At 36.5% G+C, this 14,638-nt stretch overlaps 1 protein-coding gene across 1 annotated transcript in view; it reads right to left on the bottom strand.

The window, feature by feature from the left end:
- HELB (DNA helicase B) overlaps nucleotides 1-14,268 on the bottom strand; it is a 41,095-nt gene extending 26,827 nt beyond the window's left edge. The window contains 7 exon segments of the mRNA XM_079139664.1: nucleotides 143-294; nucleotides 3,257-3,398; nucleotides 4,546-4,723; nucleotides 6,149-7,021; nucleotides 10,235-10,404; nucleotides 12,229-12,633; nucleotides 14,016-14,268. Coding sequence (XP_078995790.1) covers nucleotides 143-294; nucleotides 3,257-3,398; nucleotides 4,546-4,723; nucleotides 6,149-7,021; nucleotides 10,235-10,404; nucleotides 12,229-12,633; nucleotides 14,016-14,202 — 2,107 coding nt within the window. The 5' untranslated portion in view covers nucleotides 14,203-14,268.
- Nucleotides 14,269-14,638: the final 370 nt, after the last annotated feature.

Genomic DNA, 14,638 nt, shown 5'->3' with positions numbered 1-14,638 from the left:
TAGTAAATCCATTTATTTATTTTCAGTGGTCCATTTTGACTGGCAATATTTATGTCTATCATCAAATAAACTTATAATTAGTCACTTAACTATATAATAAAACTGAAATACGTAACTCTGTGTCATAGAAGCATACACTTACAGGAGTGACGACTGCTTTCAGATAACTGAGAATTGGTGTCAACTTCTGGGAGTCTGACAAAGATAAATGTCTTATCTTCAACTGAGATGGGGAATGGAGGATTAGAGATATTTAGTTCTGCATCAAATCTTGGAAATTCACGTTTTGAGATTCTTGAATAAAGATAAAATAAACCAAGAATATTATCATTTAAAATTATCTTCATACATGATCAGACTTACAATAATTAATATCTATTAAAGATAATAAGCACTAAAAAAATGCCACCCAGATATGCGTTATAAATAGTAAATGAGTTTTCTAATAGAATTAGAGACCATGAAGTCAGGTGCTACATTTAGCATGCCTTCCCCTACTTTTTTTATTTTTTATTTTTTGATACCAGTGACTGAAAACAGGGATGCTCAAACTACTCAGCAACATCCCTGCCCTTTTTACTTTTTATTTCGAGATTAAAAGTTGCTTTTATTGGGCTGGGGTTGGTGCTCAGTGGTAGAATGCTCGCCTAGCATGGTGTGAGGCCCTGGATTCAATTCTCAGCACCACATAAAAATAAAATAAAGGTATTGCATCCATCTACAACTAGAAAACAAAAATAAAAATTAAAAAACCAGTGCTTTAAAAAAAAAGTTGCTTTTATTTTGAGATAAAAAGTTGCTTAGGATCTTGCTAAGTTGCTGAGGCTGGCTTTTAACTTGCAATCCTCCTGCCTCAGCCTCCCAAGACGCTGGGATTATAGGCATGCACCACCATGCCAGCTACTCTTATTAAGTTATAAGACTGAGAAAAAAAAAACTACCAGAGGATGTATTATGCACCACTAAGAACCTGACCTACTTATCTCCAGACCCAAAAGAACCATACAAGGTAGGTATTATCCTCATTTCAGAGGTAAGTAGCAATACGAGGCTTAGTCAAATCTAGAGTTGTCCCACCCAACAGATAGCAAATCTGCGAGGCAAATCTGAGTCCAGGGAGTTCGATATAACCTCTCCATTTAAATTGATTTGGACTAGTTGGGGCCTTTTCCCTACTTTCTACCATCCTCTTCTCCTTTTTTCTGTTTTGTGTATATGCTTCCATTTTCCCACTGGAGTCGCATGCCCACATCTGTCTCATTGTATTCCCTCCTCATTCTTCCCTCTTTCTCGTGTGTTCAAGACTAGAGAATCACATCAGAAAACACAGTAAGACTCAGGGGGCTTGTCATAACAGAGCCTCTCCTTAGTTCTTTGGAAGAAGACTGACTGAATCTGGGAATAGACCCCCCGGCAGCCTGACTCTCCGAGGGGGGGTGACCTTCTGTGTCATCTTCATCCTTTGCCATAGTTGAACAGGAAGAAAGGAAAGGGAATGAGATTTAATTTGGGGGCTCCTAGGAATCATCATTGATTTCCTATTTTGCTTCTGATCCAGGACATGTAGCCTACTTCTTAGAAGCATTTTCCTGGTATAGCACAGGAATTCTTCACAGTAAATAAATATTTGGGGATGGTGACTGAGATGAAATGATGATAGGAGCAGAGCTTGGACAACTGATTTTGGAAAGGGTTACTAAGAATTCCTGAGTTTCAGGAAAAATTAATTTAAGGAATATAATGTGGTTGAGATTCCTCCAAGTTTGGAAACTTTAAAATGACCAATCATCTAGCAAAATTAGATGCCCTTCCCAGTGGTTTGGGAAGCTGAGAGAGGAGGATCGCAAGTTCAAAGCCAGCCTCAGCAACTTAGGCCCTAAGAAACTTAGTGAGATCTATCTATAAATAAAATATAAAAAGGGGCTGGGGATATGGCTCAGTGGTTGAGTGCCCCTGGGTTTAATCCCCAGTACAAAGGAAAGAAAAAAAGTGCCATTTAGGTAGAAGCAAAAGAGTTATAGGAAAGGAACATTATATATCTAACTTCATTATTTTTCTTAATGTCTCCATACAAATCCATATCACCTACCCTACTCCTGTCAATTATAAAGTTAATTTTTGACCCAATGAATGAAACAGTTTCTTGGTATTTCAAGGTTCCTTTACATCTATATATTTTAATATTAAAATAAATGTCATGAAATAGTAATAGTTGTGATTTTCTGGTATAAAGATTATGAAAAAAGCAAATGCCTAATTGCACAGAGGCTCGGTCCAAAGGTTTATGCAAAGTCTAAGGGAAGAAGTGGATTCTTTTCTACTTTAAGAGGAGTGATATGCAGTGGGTGCCACCAGGATTCATTTGGGAGTAAATATCACATTTAGTTTTTATACATTAGACTTCCCCCCACAAAAATTAAAGGAAATTTTCTCTCAATTCTCCTTTGAATATGAGTGAACTCATTCATTTTCAAGCCTCTGTTCTCTTTGGGCTTATTCCAGTCTCTAAACATAATGCAACTGTTACCAAAATCTATGGATGCTCAAGTCCCTTATATAAAATGGCAAAGTGTTTGCATATAACCTACACATATCCTCTCACATATTTTAAATAATCCTCTGATTAGTTATAATACCTATCACAAATGAGATGTAAGTAGTTACTGTATTGTTTAGGAAATAATGATAAAAAGTCTATTCATATTCAGAACAGAAGTAAATTTTTAAAAAATATTTTTAATTCATGATAGGTGGAATCCACAGAGGTGGAACTTACAGATACAGAGAGCCAACTACAAATGCATTTCAAATCAGCAAAACATATCCATTCTTAAGTTTTAATAATAATTTATGCTGGACCAGCATTAAGAATATTAACTTTGGGCTGGGGTTGTGGCTTAGTGGTAGAGCACTTGCCTAGCATGTGTGGGGCACTGGGTTCGAATCTCAGCAACACATATAAATAAGTGAATAAAACAAAGGTCTATCAACATCTAAAAACAATTTTTAAGAAAAGAATATTAACTTTGTTTTTCTGTGAGCAAAAGGTACATACTTTAAGATAGGTTTGATAAAAGGTACAATAAGTATATTATACTAAATCACTTTAACTCAAAAGTTAATATATGTGCATACATATGTATATATATACATATATATACACATACACACACACACACAAATAATTATTATTTCTATTTTACTTTCTATTTCCAGTCTAACAGAAAGAAAATGCAAAGTCTTCATTATATTATACCGTGTAGCATTGTCCACAATTAACTGAGACTCTGCTCTGTGGTTTGTCTTCAGCTCAATAGCACACTTTCTTGACTTAAGAGTCTCAAAAAGATCTTTCAGCAAGTTACCAGGTTCAATACTAGGTAACTGTCTAATATCACCTAACAGGAGAGGGAAAAAAAAAAAAAGACACTGTAGGTTTTAGTAACTGGAATCTAAAACTTCAGAAATTATTTTTATTTCTCCCCATTGATACATGTAATAAATATGAATTTGCTATAATGTAGAAAAAAAGCTCCCAAAATCTTTATTCAAAATTGTTTAAGAACAATAAATATTTTTAAAATATTCAAATTAAACATTAAAAGATAAAAGATGAAAACACAATAAGGCAACAAATCTGAACTGAACTTCATTCATACCTGTAACAATGGCAAACTATAGAGGGATATACATTTTAACCAACATGTTTAAAAAAAAAAAAACAAAAAAACAGGCCTTAGAAAACTAGTAGTCAGTCACTTATTCAGTCTTGCTCAATGTCTTAATGAACCTGGAAGAATCCATGGCCTCAATTACATAAATTCATAAAATATAAAATAAATAAGCACCTGATAACAGATAAGTTCCATCAATCTAATGACAACATATTTCACTCTATTAAAAATTCTCTTTGCTTGAAATAAACAAAACACAAACTCTAAAAGTAAGAAATATATGTATCTAGGTAGAAATAGGAAAAATGTTTCAGCCATTAATATAATCAGCTGCTTATAAAACATTTTCAAAGATATAAAAAATATTTATATATAATTTGATTCTCAGATTGCTATTTGATTTTTTTTCTGCATTAAATCATATAGTCCATAGATCACTATTCATTAGAATCTAAGGGAACCTCAACAGAATTAGAAGACTTCAGAGGTTGCCATGTTCCAATTAGCTTCAAATCATAGAATTTCTTTTAAGTGTTCTATAATTCAGATATTTTACCATTTCCAAATAATTTACAGTCTGATTTCTTCTGACTCTGTGGCACTACTCCTCTAACAATAGCCATCATTTAGGTGTTCTGCAGTGACCCTTGACAGCCCTATTTCATTCATCCTCACCTGCTAGCATCCTGGTCAAACAAAGCCCCACCCAAGGCACTTAGAGAGTGGTCAGATTTAACTCAGTGCAGCCCTGGTGAGGGCCCCCAAGGGTGGCTTCCCATCCTAGGAAATGGTACAATGGAACGACGTGAACAGCATGCTGACCACAATGCTTTGAACTCAACATTAGAATTCCACCAATATTATAACTTACCAAGGATAATAAGCTTAGAAAGTTTAGAGTGCTCACACAGTAATTTTAAAACCGACTTGAAGATGCCTACAGACACCAGACTCCCTTCATCCACAACCAGAACTCTAACCGAAGAAAATTTCCATGGCATATTCTTGTCCATCAGCTTTTTGTCCCATAAATAGAAGCTATAGTTGACCTATAAGCAAAGTATGGCATATCTATAGTCAGGTTTAAAAAAAAAAAAACATAATTTTAAAACAAAACCCTTATATATGAAGGAGGAATAAAGAAAGATAAGGAAAGAGATAAAGAAATAGAGGACATAAAGGTTAGAGGGATGAATACATAAGAAAAGATACATCAAATAATCTTAAAACAAAATAAAAGGATGAAATAGTTCAAAAAACTGCTTCCCAGCAAGGAACGTGTTTAATTTAGCAATCTTCAAACACAGCTCCAATGTAAAACATCACACACTTTCTAGTTGCACTAAACCAGAGAAAGCTCCCTGTTTTTTTTCACTCCCAAATTAAACTTCTGAACCTCCTGAGATATTCCAATCCCTCAAGCCCTTCTCTTCTCTTGTTCTGGACATCAAGGGCTGCCTTCTCAACCTAATTTAAAATTACTCCTTTTATTCTTTCAAGTGTTCTAAGCTTCTGACCTCCTCATTTTAAAAGCCACCATTACCATCACACCAATTCACCCAATAATGCTACTTATTACAGGAGTGATACTAAATTTTTATAATATAAATGAGGAAAAAATTGTCAAATTGCAATCAGAGAACACTAAACATTTTGGTGTATATCATGCCAGAAATATTTCCAATTCATAGTTGTGGATATATGTAATATGCATATTTTAAATGGTATCACATCATGTCTTTATTTTTCTATTAAAACTAGACTTAACAAGCTTATTAAAGAAAGCCTTCATATTTCCCATTCAAATGCATCAATTCTGTTGAACAAAATCTTCATTCTCTCAGTGGCCTTGTCTCACAGCAAAACATTTGGAGTTACCTCTAGTCATTTCCTTTCTTTTGTCTGACACTTCCAACTAATGATCTGAGAAATCTCTGACACTTTCCTCTGTACTTCTAGTACAACCACCTCAATACATGCACCCTCCATGAGCACTCTGATCACTCCAAGAACTTTGTAGCCTGGGTTCCCTACACACTAGCCAAAGTTGGAATTGCCAAATTAAATACCGGATGTCTAGTTAAATATGAACTGCATACATACACAAAAAATGACTTTTTAAGTTATAAGTATGTTCATGCATATTTGGTACATACATATATTAAAAAATTATTTATATTGACATCTGCTATTATATGGTAACCCTAATTCAAAGATGATAAATAAATGGCATAATGATCACTCTAGAGCTCTTCCTGTGTTCTTGCTCTCCCTTTTGGGCCTAAACATGGTTTCAGAAATATTATCTCAACATCCAACAGATACTAAGATACTACCAGTTGATTAGAATTGATGCATAAGAAACTAGGTCAAGATCTGTCTCTGAGAAACACTGAACTTAATGAAATAAGTAAGAAATAAGTGTATCTTTATGGCAAAAGTTTTATCGATAGTCAAAATGCCAAAGATTTTACCTGGCACAGCGTATAAGCAGGGAGCCCAGTTTTCTGTCTCAGTAAGCCAGTTGCCTTCCCTGTGGGTGCTGTGAGCAGAACTTCTATGGTCTTGTCTGCTCCCAGATGACTCTGCTCAAAGAAGGTATTCCATTCTTCTGGGACATTCTGGTCTTGTTCAAAATCTTCACAAGCTTTTTTAACTTCTATTTCTTCCAACTTCTCTATATGTTTAAAAAGGTGGCTAACAATGGTGGTCTTCCCACAGCCACCTTTCCCACTGATGACTGTCACAGCATTGGAGCAAATCATTTCTAAGGCAGCCACTTGATCCTGATCCAACTGGATGTCATTCATTTCTGCATTAGTTTCATTTTCACCATTATCCCAAGTAAGGTCATCACTACCCCATGGGTCCAAAATGCCCTCAGAATTTTCTAACCCTGTTTCATCAGGTTTACTTTCCTCCTCATCATTTTCTGAATCCTCAGATTTGGGGGCACGAATAGATGCCAGCACCTTCTTGACATCAACGTGTAAATGCCATGGACGTCTCTTCATCAGGTCACTTATTGATGAGGCAATGCCTCTCTCAGCCTGATAAAGGTCATAAAGAAAGATCCAGTCCTTCTCAAATGTCACCACGCCAATGTCCTTCAAAAACTTCAGAGATAGCCAAGCATCATGAAAAGACATGTGCTCTGACATTTCCAAAGTCAAGTTAGCCACTTCAATGCACGTGTGGCCATGTTCTCTACAGATCTGCTTCAGGGTAGAGTAGATGACCAGGGCATTCTTCTCCAAGTTGGTCATCAACTGGAGAAGAGTCGGGCACTGACAAAAAGCCATCCAACTTGCTTCACATCGCAAAAGCTTCAGCTCTCTGTAGGTTATCTTTGAGGAAATGAAGGTCAAATTGCTTTACAGAAATTGTAAATATTGTAAATATTGATAAGTATTATTAGAATTACAGAAAACCATATTATTTGCTAACAATTTTTAAGTCCCAGAATTATATATTTCAACTAAATCTTGAGGAAAAATTACATACTTAACATATCACTAATTATTTAATGGACTGTCCTGTGATTATAGCTATATACAATTTTTAAAATAGAATTATACTTTATCTAAGAAATGCACAAATCATTTATAGAAGTCAAATAATACTCCAAGGCTTATTACAATAAATAGGAATCCCCTGGCTTACTCTTTCCCAGACTACCTAAAAGAAATATCATCAACACTTTGGAATTTATCTGTAAACTTATAAATAATATTTATCTTATTCCTTGAATTTAAAAACAAATTTTTAGATCTCTATTATTAATTCCCTGCTATGGAAATAGTTTCAATAAGGAAGAGCTCTCTCTTTCTCTCATACTATCACCTCCATGCACATTTCTCCTCTTCCTGTCTTTGGAAAAAGCTATAGCATACATTTTCTTTTTTCTTTTTTTAAATTTTGCATCAGGATTTATCATGAAGCCACTTCTCCAGCCCTTTTATTATTACTATTTTTTTAAATTTTGAGATAGGGTCTTTCTAAGTTGCCTAGGGCCTAAGTTGCTGAGACTGGTCTTGATCTTGAGTCTCCTATGTCAGCCTCCTGAGCCACTGGGATTACAGGTGTGGACTACCACACCTAGCTCTATAGGATACATTTTCTTAATCAATCTAGTTTAAATTAGTGTTTACTATGCTATGTAAATAGGATTCACAATCTAATAACATGATGTATTTTGGGTGAGACTTTGTATATACCATGAGTGAATGACTACCTCATTTTCTTGGCTTAAAAAATTTCCTGTGTCCACCAACAATTCTGCCAAAACACTACAGAAGAGGCACAGAATTCTCTTCACCCAGATCTACTCAGTGGGTCATGGGCTGAATTGTGTTCCCATAAAAGTCATACCTTGAAGTCCTAACACCCAGTACCTCAGCATGTGATTGTATTTGGAGACAGGGCCTTCAAAGAAGTAATTATGGTTAAATGAAATCATAACCTCATAAACGAGGTCATTAGAGTGGGCCCTCATCCTATATGACTAGGGTGCTTAGAACAGATGAGGACACAGAAAGGCATGGAAGTAGAGTATGTGGAGACACAGGGAGAAGAGACCATCTACAAACCAAGGAGAGAGGCCTCGGAAGAAACCAACCCTGTCACCACCTTGAGCCCAGACTTAGAGCCTTCAGAAGTATGAGAGAATAAATTTCTGTTGTTTAGGCCACCCAGACTGTTGTGTTAAGTGGCCAGCCAGGAAATGAACACAATAACATAGAGTGGCAGGACTTCAGCCCTCCTTATCCTACTTGAGTCCCTGACCTCTGCAGCCAGGCCTAACTTCCCACATATGACTTCTCTGAGAACAGAGACTGGACAGGAGACAAGACTTCCAGATACAGACTGAGGAAAAAGGAGGGGCCTCTTCCCTAACTGAATAATCTCAGTCACCACCAGATAATTTTTGCCTCAATATCACCTGGTGTCCCCAAGCCTGGCATCTCTCAGTTGAATGTCATCAGGGTGTAGCCCTGTTCTCTTGCCAGGATAAATCATTTAATGACCACTCTAGGGAGAGAATCTGGGATTCCAACCACTTCTATCCCAGGATTCCATTTAGTCCAGGAGGTGAAAAATGAAGTAGCTGACAGCAAATCCTTTTTAAGAACAATTTTTTTTTTTTTTTTTTTTTTTTTTAAAGAAGAGGTAGAGAGGAAAGGACAGAGAGAAGGAGAAAAGAAGGCTGGCCCTGGTTTGAAGACTGACTCCAAAGAAAAACTCAAGTTCTATTCCTTACCAGGAAGATGGTGAGCCCAGTCAAAATAAGGGTGAGGGTCTGATCATCTGTGTTCTACATCGGTAAGGTCTGGATAAATGTCTGCTAAATTCTATCAACCTAACACAATATACATTTTTAGTAGTAACAGTGTATATAATTTATTCTTGAAATATGAACAGGCACAAATTTTAGATCTCTGAAGTATTCTTCTTAATATCTTATATTTACAAAGATGGGAGGTTAAAAATAAAGGTAAACAATTATCTGCCTCTTACAACTCAGAAATATGTCTCCCTTCTTCACTGAATAAATATATCATGATAATTTGATTTTTTCTGAATCTTATCTTTGAAAGCCTATTGAATTTATAGTCATAAAACTTAAAGGATGAATTCATTATCCCAATTATTTAAGCTGGAGTCTGCAAACATTTTTGAGAGTCCAAGAATTATCAATGAATTTCTCAACTACATTTTCATTTAATAAAATCAACTTATAAGTTGGGCACGGTGACACATGCCTATAATCCCAGCAGCTGGGGAGGCTGAGGAAGGATTGTGAGATCAAAGCCAGCCTTGGCAACCTCGTGAGGCCGTAAGCAACTCAGCGAGACCCTGTCTATAAATAAAATATAAAAAGGACTGGAGATGTGGTTCAGTGGTTAAGCACCCCTGGGTTCAATTCCCAGTACCAAAAAACAAAACAAAACAAAACAAAACAAAACCCACCACCTATAACCAAATACTACCCAAATTTAAGTACAACATTTGCTTTTACCAGCATGGAGCCTCAGAGTACCACTTTTCTATTCCTGGTCTCTAACAACAAGAACAGAAGTGAATTGATTTCTAAATGATATTATCATGCCAATTAAAAATCAAATGTTATCATAATGAATCATAAAATAATAATGAAAATTTTATATAGTTCCCTATTGAACAGTGGAAATTGCATTGCACAGCAGAATGGAATTGCCAAATTCACAAGAACCCTTGTTTTCAATAAGATCAATGTAAATGGCAATATTGTTACATAAAAAGATGTCAGATTAAATTGTGATATGATTAAATTAATACCAAGAATATGAATATCATCCATTTGGGTTTTTTTTTTTTTTTTTGGTTTTCATTCATAAATTTATCAACTTCATAATTACAAAAGAGCTACAGGCACAAGAAGTTTGTTACACTCCAAGAAAAATCAACACTGGGATTCATGCAAAATATTTTCCATTGGAAGAAAGGCAAAAATTGTTAAAATTTGAAAAATTTTGCTTTATACATAAGGTCACAAGATATTGAACAAATTTCTTACTTACTTTACTAAATCCCAGCTTCCATGGGTGTGTACCTAAAATCTCTTCAATCTTTTCTAACACCTCATTAGAATCAGAGTTTATGAGTCGTCTAAAGTGTCGAGGCAGAAGAACTGGAAGGAATTCCATTACTTTTGGAAACTGCAAAGCTGTCATTGCATATATAAATGGAACTACAGGATATGATAAAAGAAGAAATTAAAAATTTTTAATTTAGCCCAGAGAACAACTAACTTGAAGGACTTTCTCATTTAGCACAACAAGTTCAAGAAATCTAAATCAAACCAGGCTAAATGGTGCATGCCTATAATTCTAATGGCTCTGGAGGCTAAAGCAGAAGGATTAAAAGTTGAAAGCCAGCCTCAACATAAGCGAGTTGCTAAGCAACTCAGTGAGACCCTGTCTCTAAATAAAATACAAAATAGGGCTGGGGATGTGGCTCAGTGGTTGAATGCCCCTGAGTTCAATCCCTAGTACCCCCCCCCCCAAAAGATATCTAAATTTTAAAAAATTAATAAATGTACTTTAGCCAGTAAGAAAATTTATATTATAGCAATCATTTTTATATTGAGAAAGTTTTCACTGTGTTTAACACCAAACGTATGTCCTTTAAATGCATGGATAACTACTTCTAAACTCTTTTGTTTCCCTTCACTTGCAATAAAATCAGAATAAAATTTTGATTCAGGTAGGGGACCAAAGGGGAGGGAGAAAAGGAGGTAAAGGGGAAGAACTAGAGTATAAAATCAACCAAACCATGCTATGTGCATGTATGAATATACCATCATGGATCGCACTTTGATCATTATAGTTCACTAATGAAAAAAATATGCATGTAAATAAATGGAAGATCAGAGGAAAAATGGAAGGGGAACAGATGGAGAGAGGCAGGGAGGGAAAGGGCAAGCACTGGGGAATGAACTGGAGCAAATCATGTGACTATATGAATGTCACAATGAATCTCACAAATATGTATGATTATAATACACTAATAAAAACAAAAGTTAAAAAACATGATTATATAAAAAGAAAAATTCTGACTCAGTTACACAAAGATGAAGCATAAAAATAATTGACACATTATCTTTATAATCATTTTTCCAACTGTAATTATGATTGCTTTGTCCTTGAAGTCATTTATTGATGTACCACAAAATTTGATACAACTAAGAAATGCAATATTCTACATATCTGAATATCCAGGTAACAAACCAAATTTAAATCATTTTGGACTGAAATCTTTCCAAAATGGATTACTCATAGCCTTATTTTTCTGTCTTCTTAAAAAAACAATAATTAACAACTTTTTCTTAAGAACTTAAGGTACTCTCTGAGTTCTCAAAAGTCGGTGGGGGGGGGAGAGAGGGAGAGAGAGAGAGAGAGAGAGAGAGAGAGAGAGAGAGAGAGAGAGAGAGAGAGAGAGAGATCATAATTTTAGAGGCAGAAAGGAAGTGGGAAAAGACCTTAAGGATCATCTCATGCATTTCCTTCATGTTACAGATGAGGTACTTGAGCTGCCCGTGACATCCTCCAAAAGCAACCAAAACACATTTCCATTAAATTGATTTTAAAAAGGAATACAAGACTAGAATGCCTTATCTGAAATACTTGGGAGAAGTGTTTTGGATTTTGTATATTTTCAGAAATGAAATATTTGTAAGCACATGAGATATCTTGGGGATGGAATTCAATTCAAAACACGAAATTCACCTATTTTTCATACTCACCTTATATACATAGCCTGAAGATAATTTTATACAATATTTTTTAGTAACTTTGTGCATGAAATGAAGTTTGAGTACAATGAACCATCAGAAAGTATCACTGGCACTATTGGGTTGGTACTCAAAAAGTTTCAGATTTTTGGAGCATTTCAGATTTTCAGAATAGAGATGCTCAACCTGTACTAAACCAAGACATGGCAATGGTACTATTTCAAATACTCCAGTCATTCAGTATCTCAATGACACTAAAACTCATGATAAAATCATACTTACTTGTATTTTCCGGAGGAACACTTATCTTACCATCTAACTCCTCCTGTTCATTCTCTGCAGATTTCTTTTTATTTTTTCTTGCCTCTTCCATGTAGAAAATTTTTAATGTTTCCCTAAGATTTTCAAAGTTGAGATCATTATAGCTTGATACATTGTTTACCCATGCTAAAAAGTTTTCTCTTTTATCAGAGGAGACACCGCACTCTTTAAGAAAGAGCGAACAGATACTTTTTTGATTTGGTGGTGACATATCAGACTGTAGAAAGTATGACGGAAATCCTTGAACTTGATAGTTCTTCAATCCCATAGGCTTCACCTGGACCTTCACTCGCCACCAAGGACCAGTTATTGGAAAACGTCCAAACACTTTACATTCCTCTTGAGTATTTTCATCAGGAATTAAAACTAAAGGGGAAAAAAGTAAATTCAGGAGATTTAAAATCCTCTTCCCCATTATTTTAACAAACCCTCCATAGCCCCTATAGGTGCTATTAGGGTACCTACCGAGTGATGTATAGGATGTTTAGGTGCTACTAGAGTACTTATAACAATTCATTCGGCCTACCTGTTTATCTGATTCCCTTTACTACACTGCAAGCTGACTATAATGGGACAGTGCTTCATGCAACTTTATATTCCAAAAGATAAGCACAGTATTTGCAAGGCAAGTGTCTGATGTTTCCTTTCTAAAACAGTATTCTCTCTGCCACTCTGACATCTATCAACAGTGGCCTTCATGCAATTTATTTAAAAAATCCCTTGGTGCCTCCCACTGTAGGGCCTTTGCACAAGTTACTCCATGCGCCTTAAATGCTCTCCTTATGTTTACTACATTTACTACAGATCTTGGTTTGTCGCTTCTTCTGGAAAGTCTTAGCTGAATCTCATGAATATAAACTCTCAAAGCACTATTTAGAGTTCCTTTAAGGACTGTGATAAAGAATGTTTATTGAATTCACTAGAGGGTAAGCTCTATTAAGACAGTAACCTCATCATTTTATCTCTGTGGAGCATGCCAGCACCAAACATCTTGGTTTGAACATAATAATTAGTTGATAATACTTCAGAATAAATGACTAACCCATCCACAAATACTTGAAAATTTTGTCTAAATCACTGATTACTTACATGTAGCTATTTAAATTTATAGTTATATAAAACTTAAAATTCAGCTCCTCAGTTGCACTGGCATTTCAAGTTCTAAATAGCCACAAGTGGCAAGTAGCTATTGAACTGGCCACCATCTCAGAAATTTCTACTGGAAAGCAATGGTCCACACATCAAAATATTCTTAAATACCAGTCACTACACAGACACAACAAGTATAATTCACAGCACAGAAAACTGCAAAAAAAGTCAAAAAAATCACAAGGTTATTAACACAAATTTAACACCTCAAGAATTTGCTGGGGTGTTCCTTGTATATCTTCCCCTAAGTAGCTAAAGAATGACCACGTATTTCATTCTAGACAGGGTAGGGTAATAATTAAAAGTCCTGATGCTGGGTGGGGATTTAGGCTCTACATCCCTATTTCCTTAACTGTACAACTACCTCGAATAACTGTTAACATGACTTAAATACAAAATTCAACTTTAATATGTAGCATGTGCTGAAAGATACTATTATTAAGATTATTTTATCCTAAGTAGGAATAAAGCAGTTAGACCATCCCAAAGGTAAGACTGTGAGCAGCGCCCAGGGAACGCCTAGTCCAGGACGAAGTCAGAATGAGACACTTCAATGACTCTCGAAGCCCACCCCCCGCCAGGGCCGGGTTCTTTCCAACCTTGGATGCGCCCAGGGAGGCTACCAGCCTTGACGCCGCCACTGCAGAGCTCCTCTGCGTCCACGAACACTGAGTCTTCATCCTCCTCCACATCTTCCTCTAGATAGTCATCGTCCTCCTCCACCTCCTCCCTGGGCGGGAGCAGAGGTCCCCGCAGCTCCCGCAAGTGCCCGTTCAACCTGGCCATGCTCACTTTTCCCGAACTCAACCCAAACAACTCCGGAAAACCCAGGAGAGGTGCATGACCACTACAGACCAATCAGCTCCTCGACCGTCAGACCGACGGCTTCCGGGACCGCCCATGTAGCGTGTGGCTAGACTGAGGGGCTGGGCAGCGGCCAAGCCCCGCCCAAAAGTCCGGCGGGGGCTGGGAGAGAAAAAGGGCGGGGCGCGAGAGGCCCACTCTCCTGAGCCTCGGGAACCGTCAGAAACCGGCCGCCCGCGTCTGTCCTCGCTGAAAACCAAAACAGCTGGTGACCTTCAGGACCTTCGGCCACTAAGGAAAACATGACAGCGAATCCGCGATCGGGAGGCTTTAATGGTGACAGTTTGGGGCTCCGCTTTTTTTAACTATAAAAGGTCCACAGAAGAATTGAGTTTTTATCACCTAAGGCACCTATTCA

Source organism: Sciurus vulgaris (genome assembly GCF_902686455.1).
Source record: "Sciurus vulgaris genome assembly, chromosome: 5".
Classification (NCBI taxonomy): Eukaryota; Metazoa; Chordata; class Mammalia; order Rodentia; family Sciuridae; genus Sciurus; species Sciurus vulgaris.
This window is presented reverse-complemented; position numbering and strand designations above follow the sequence as displayed.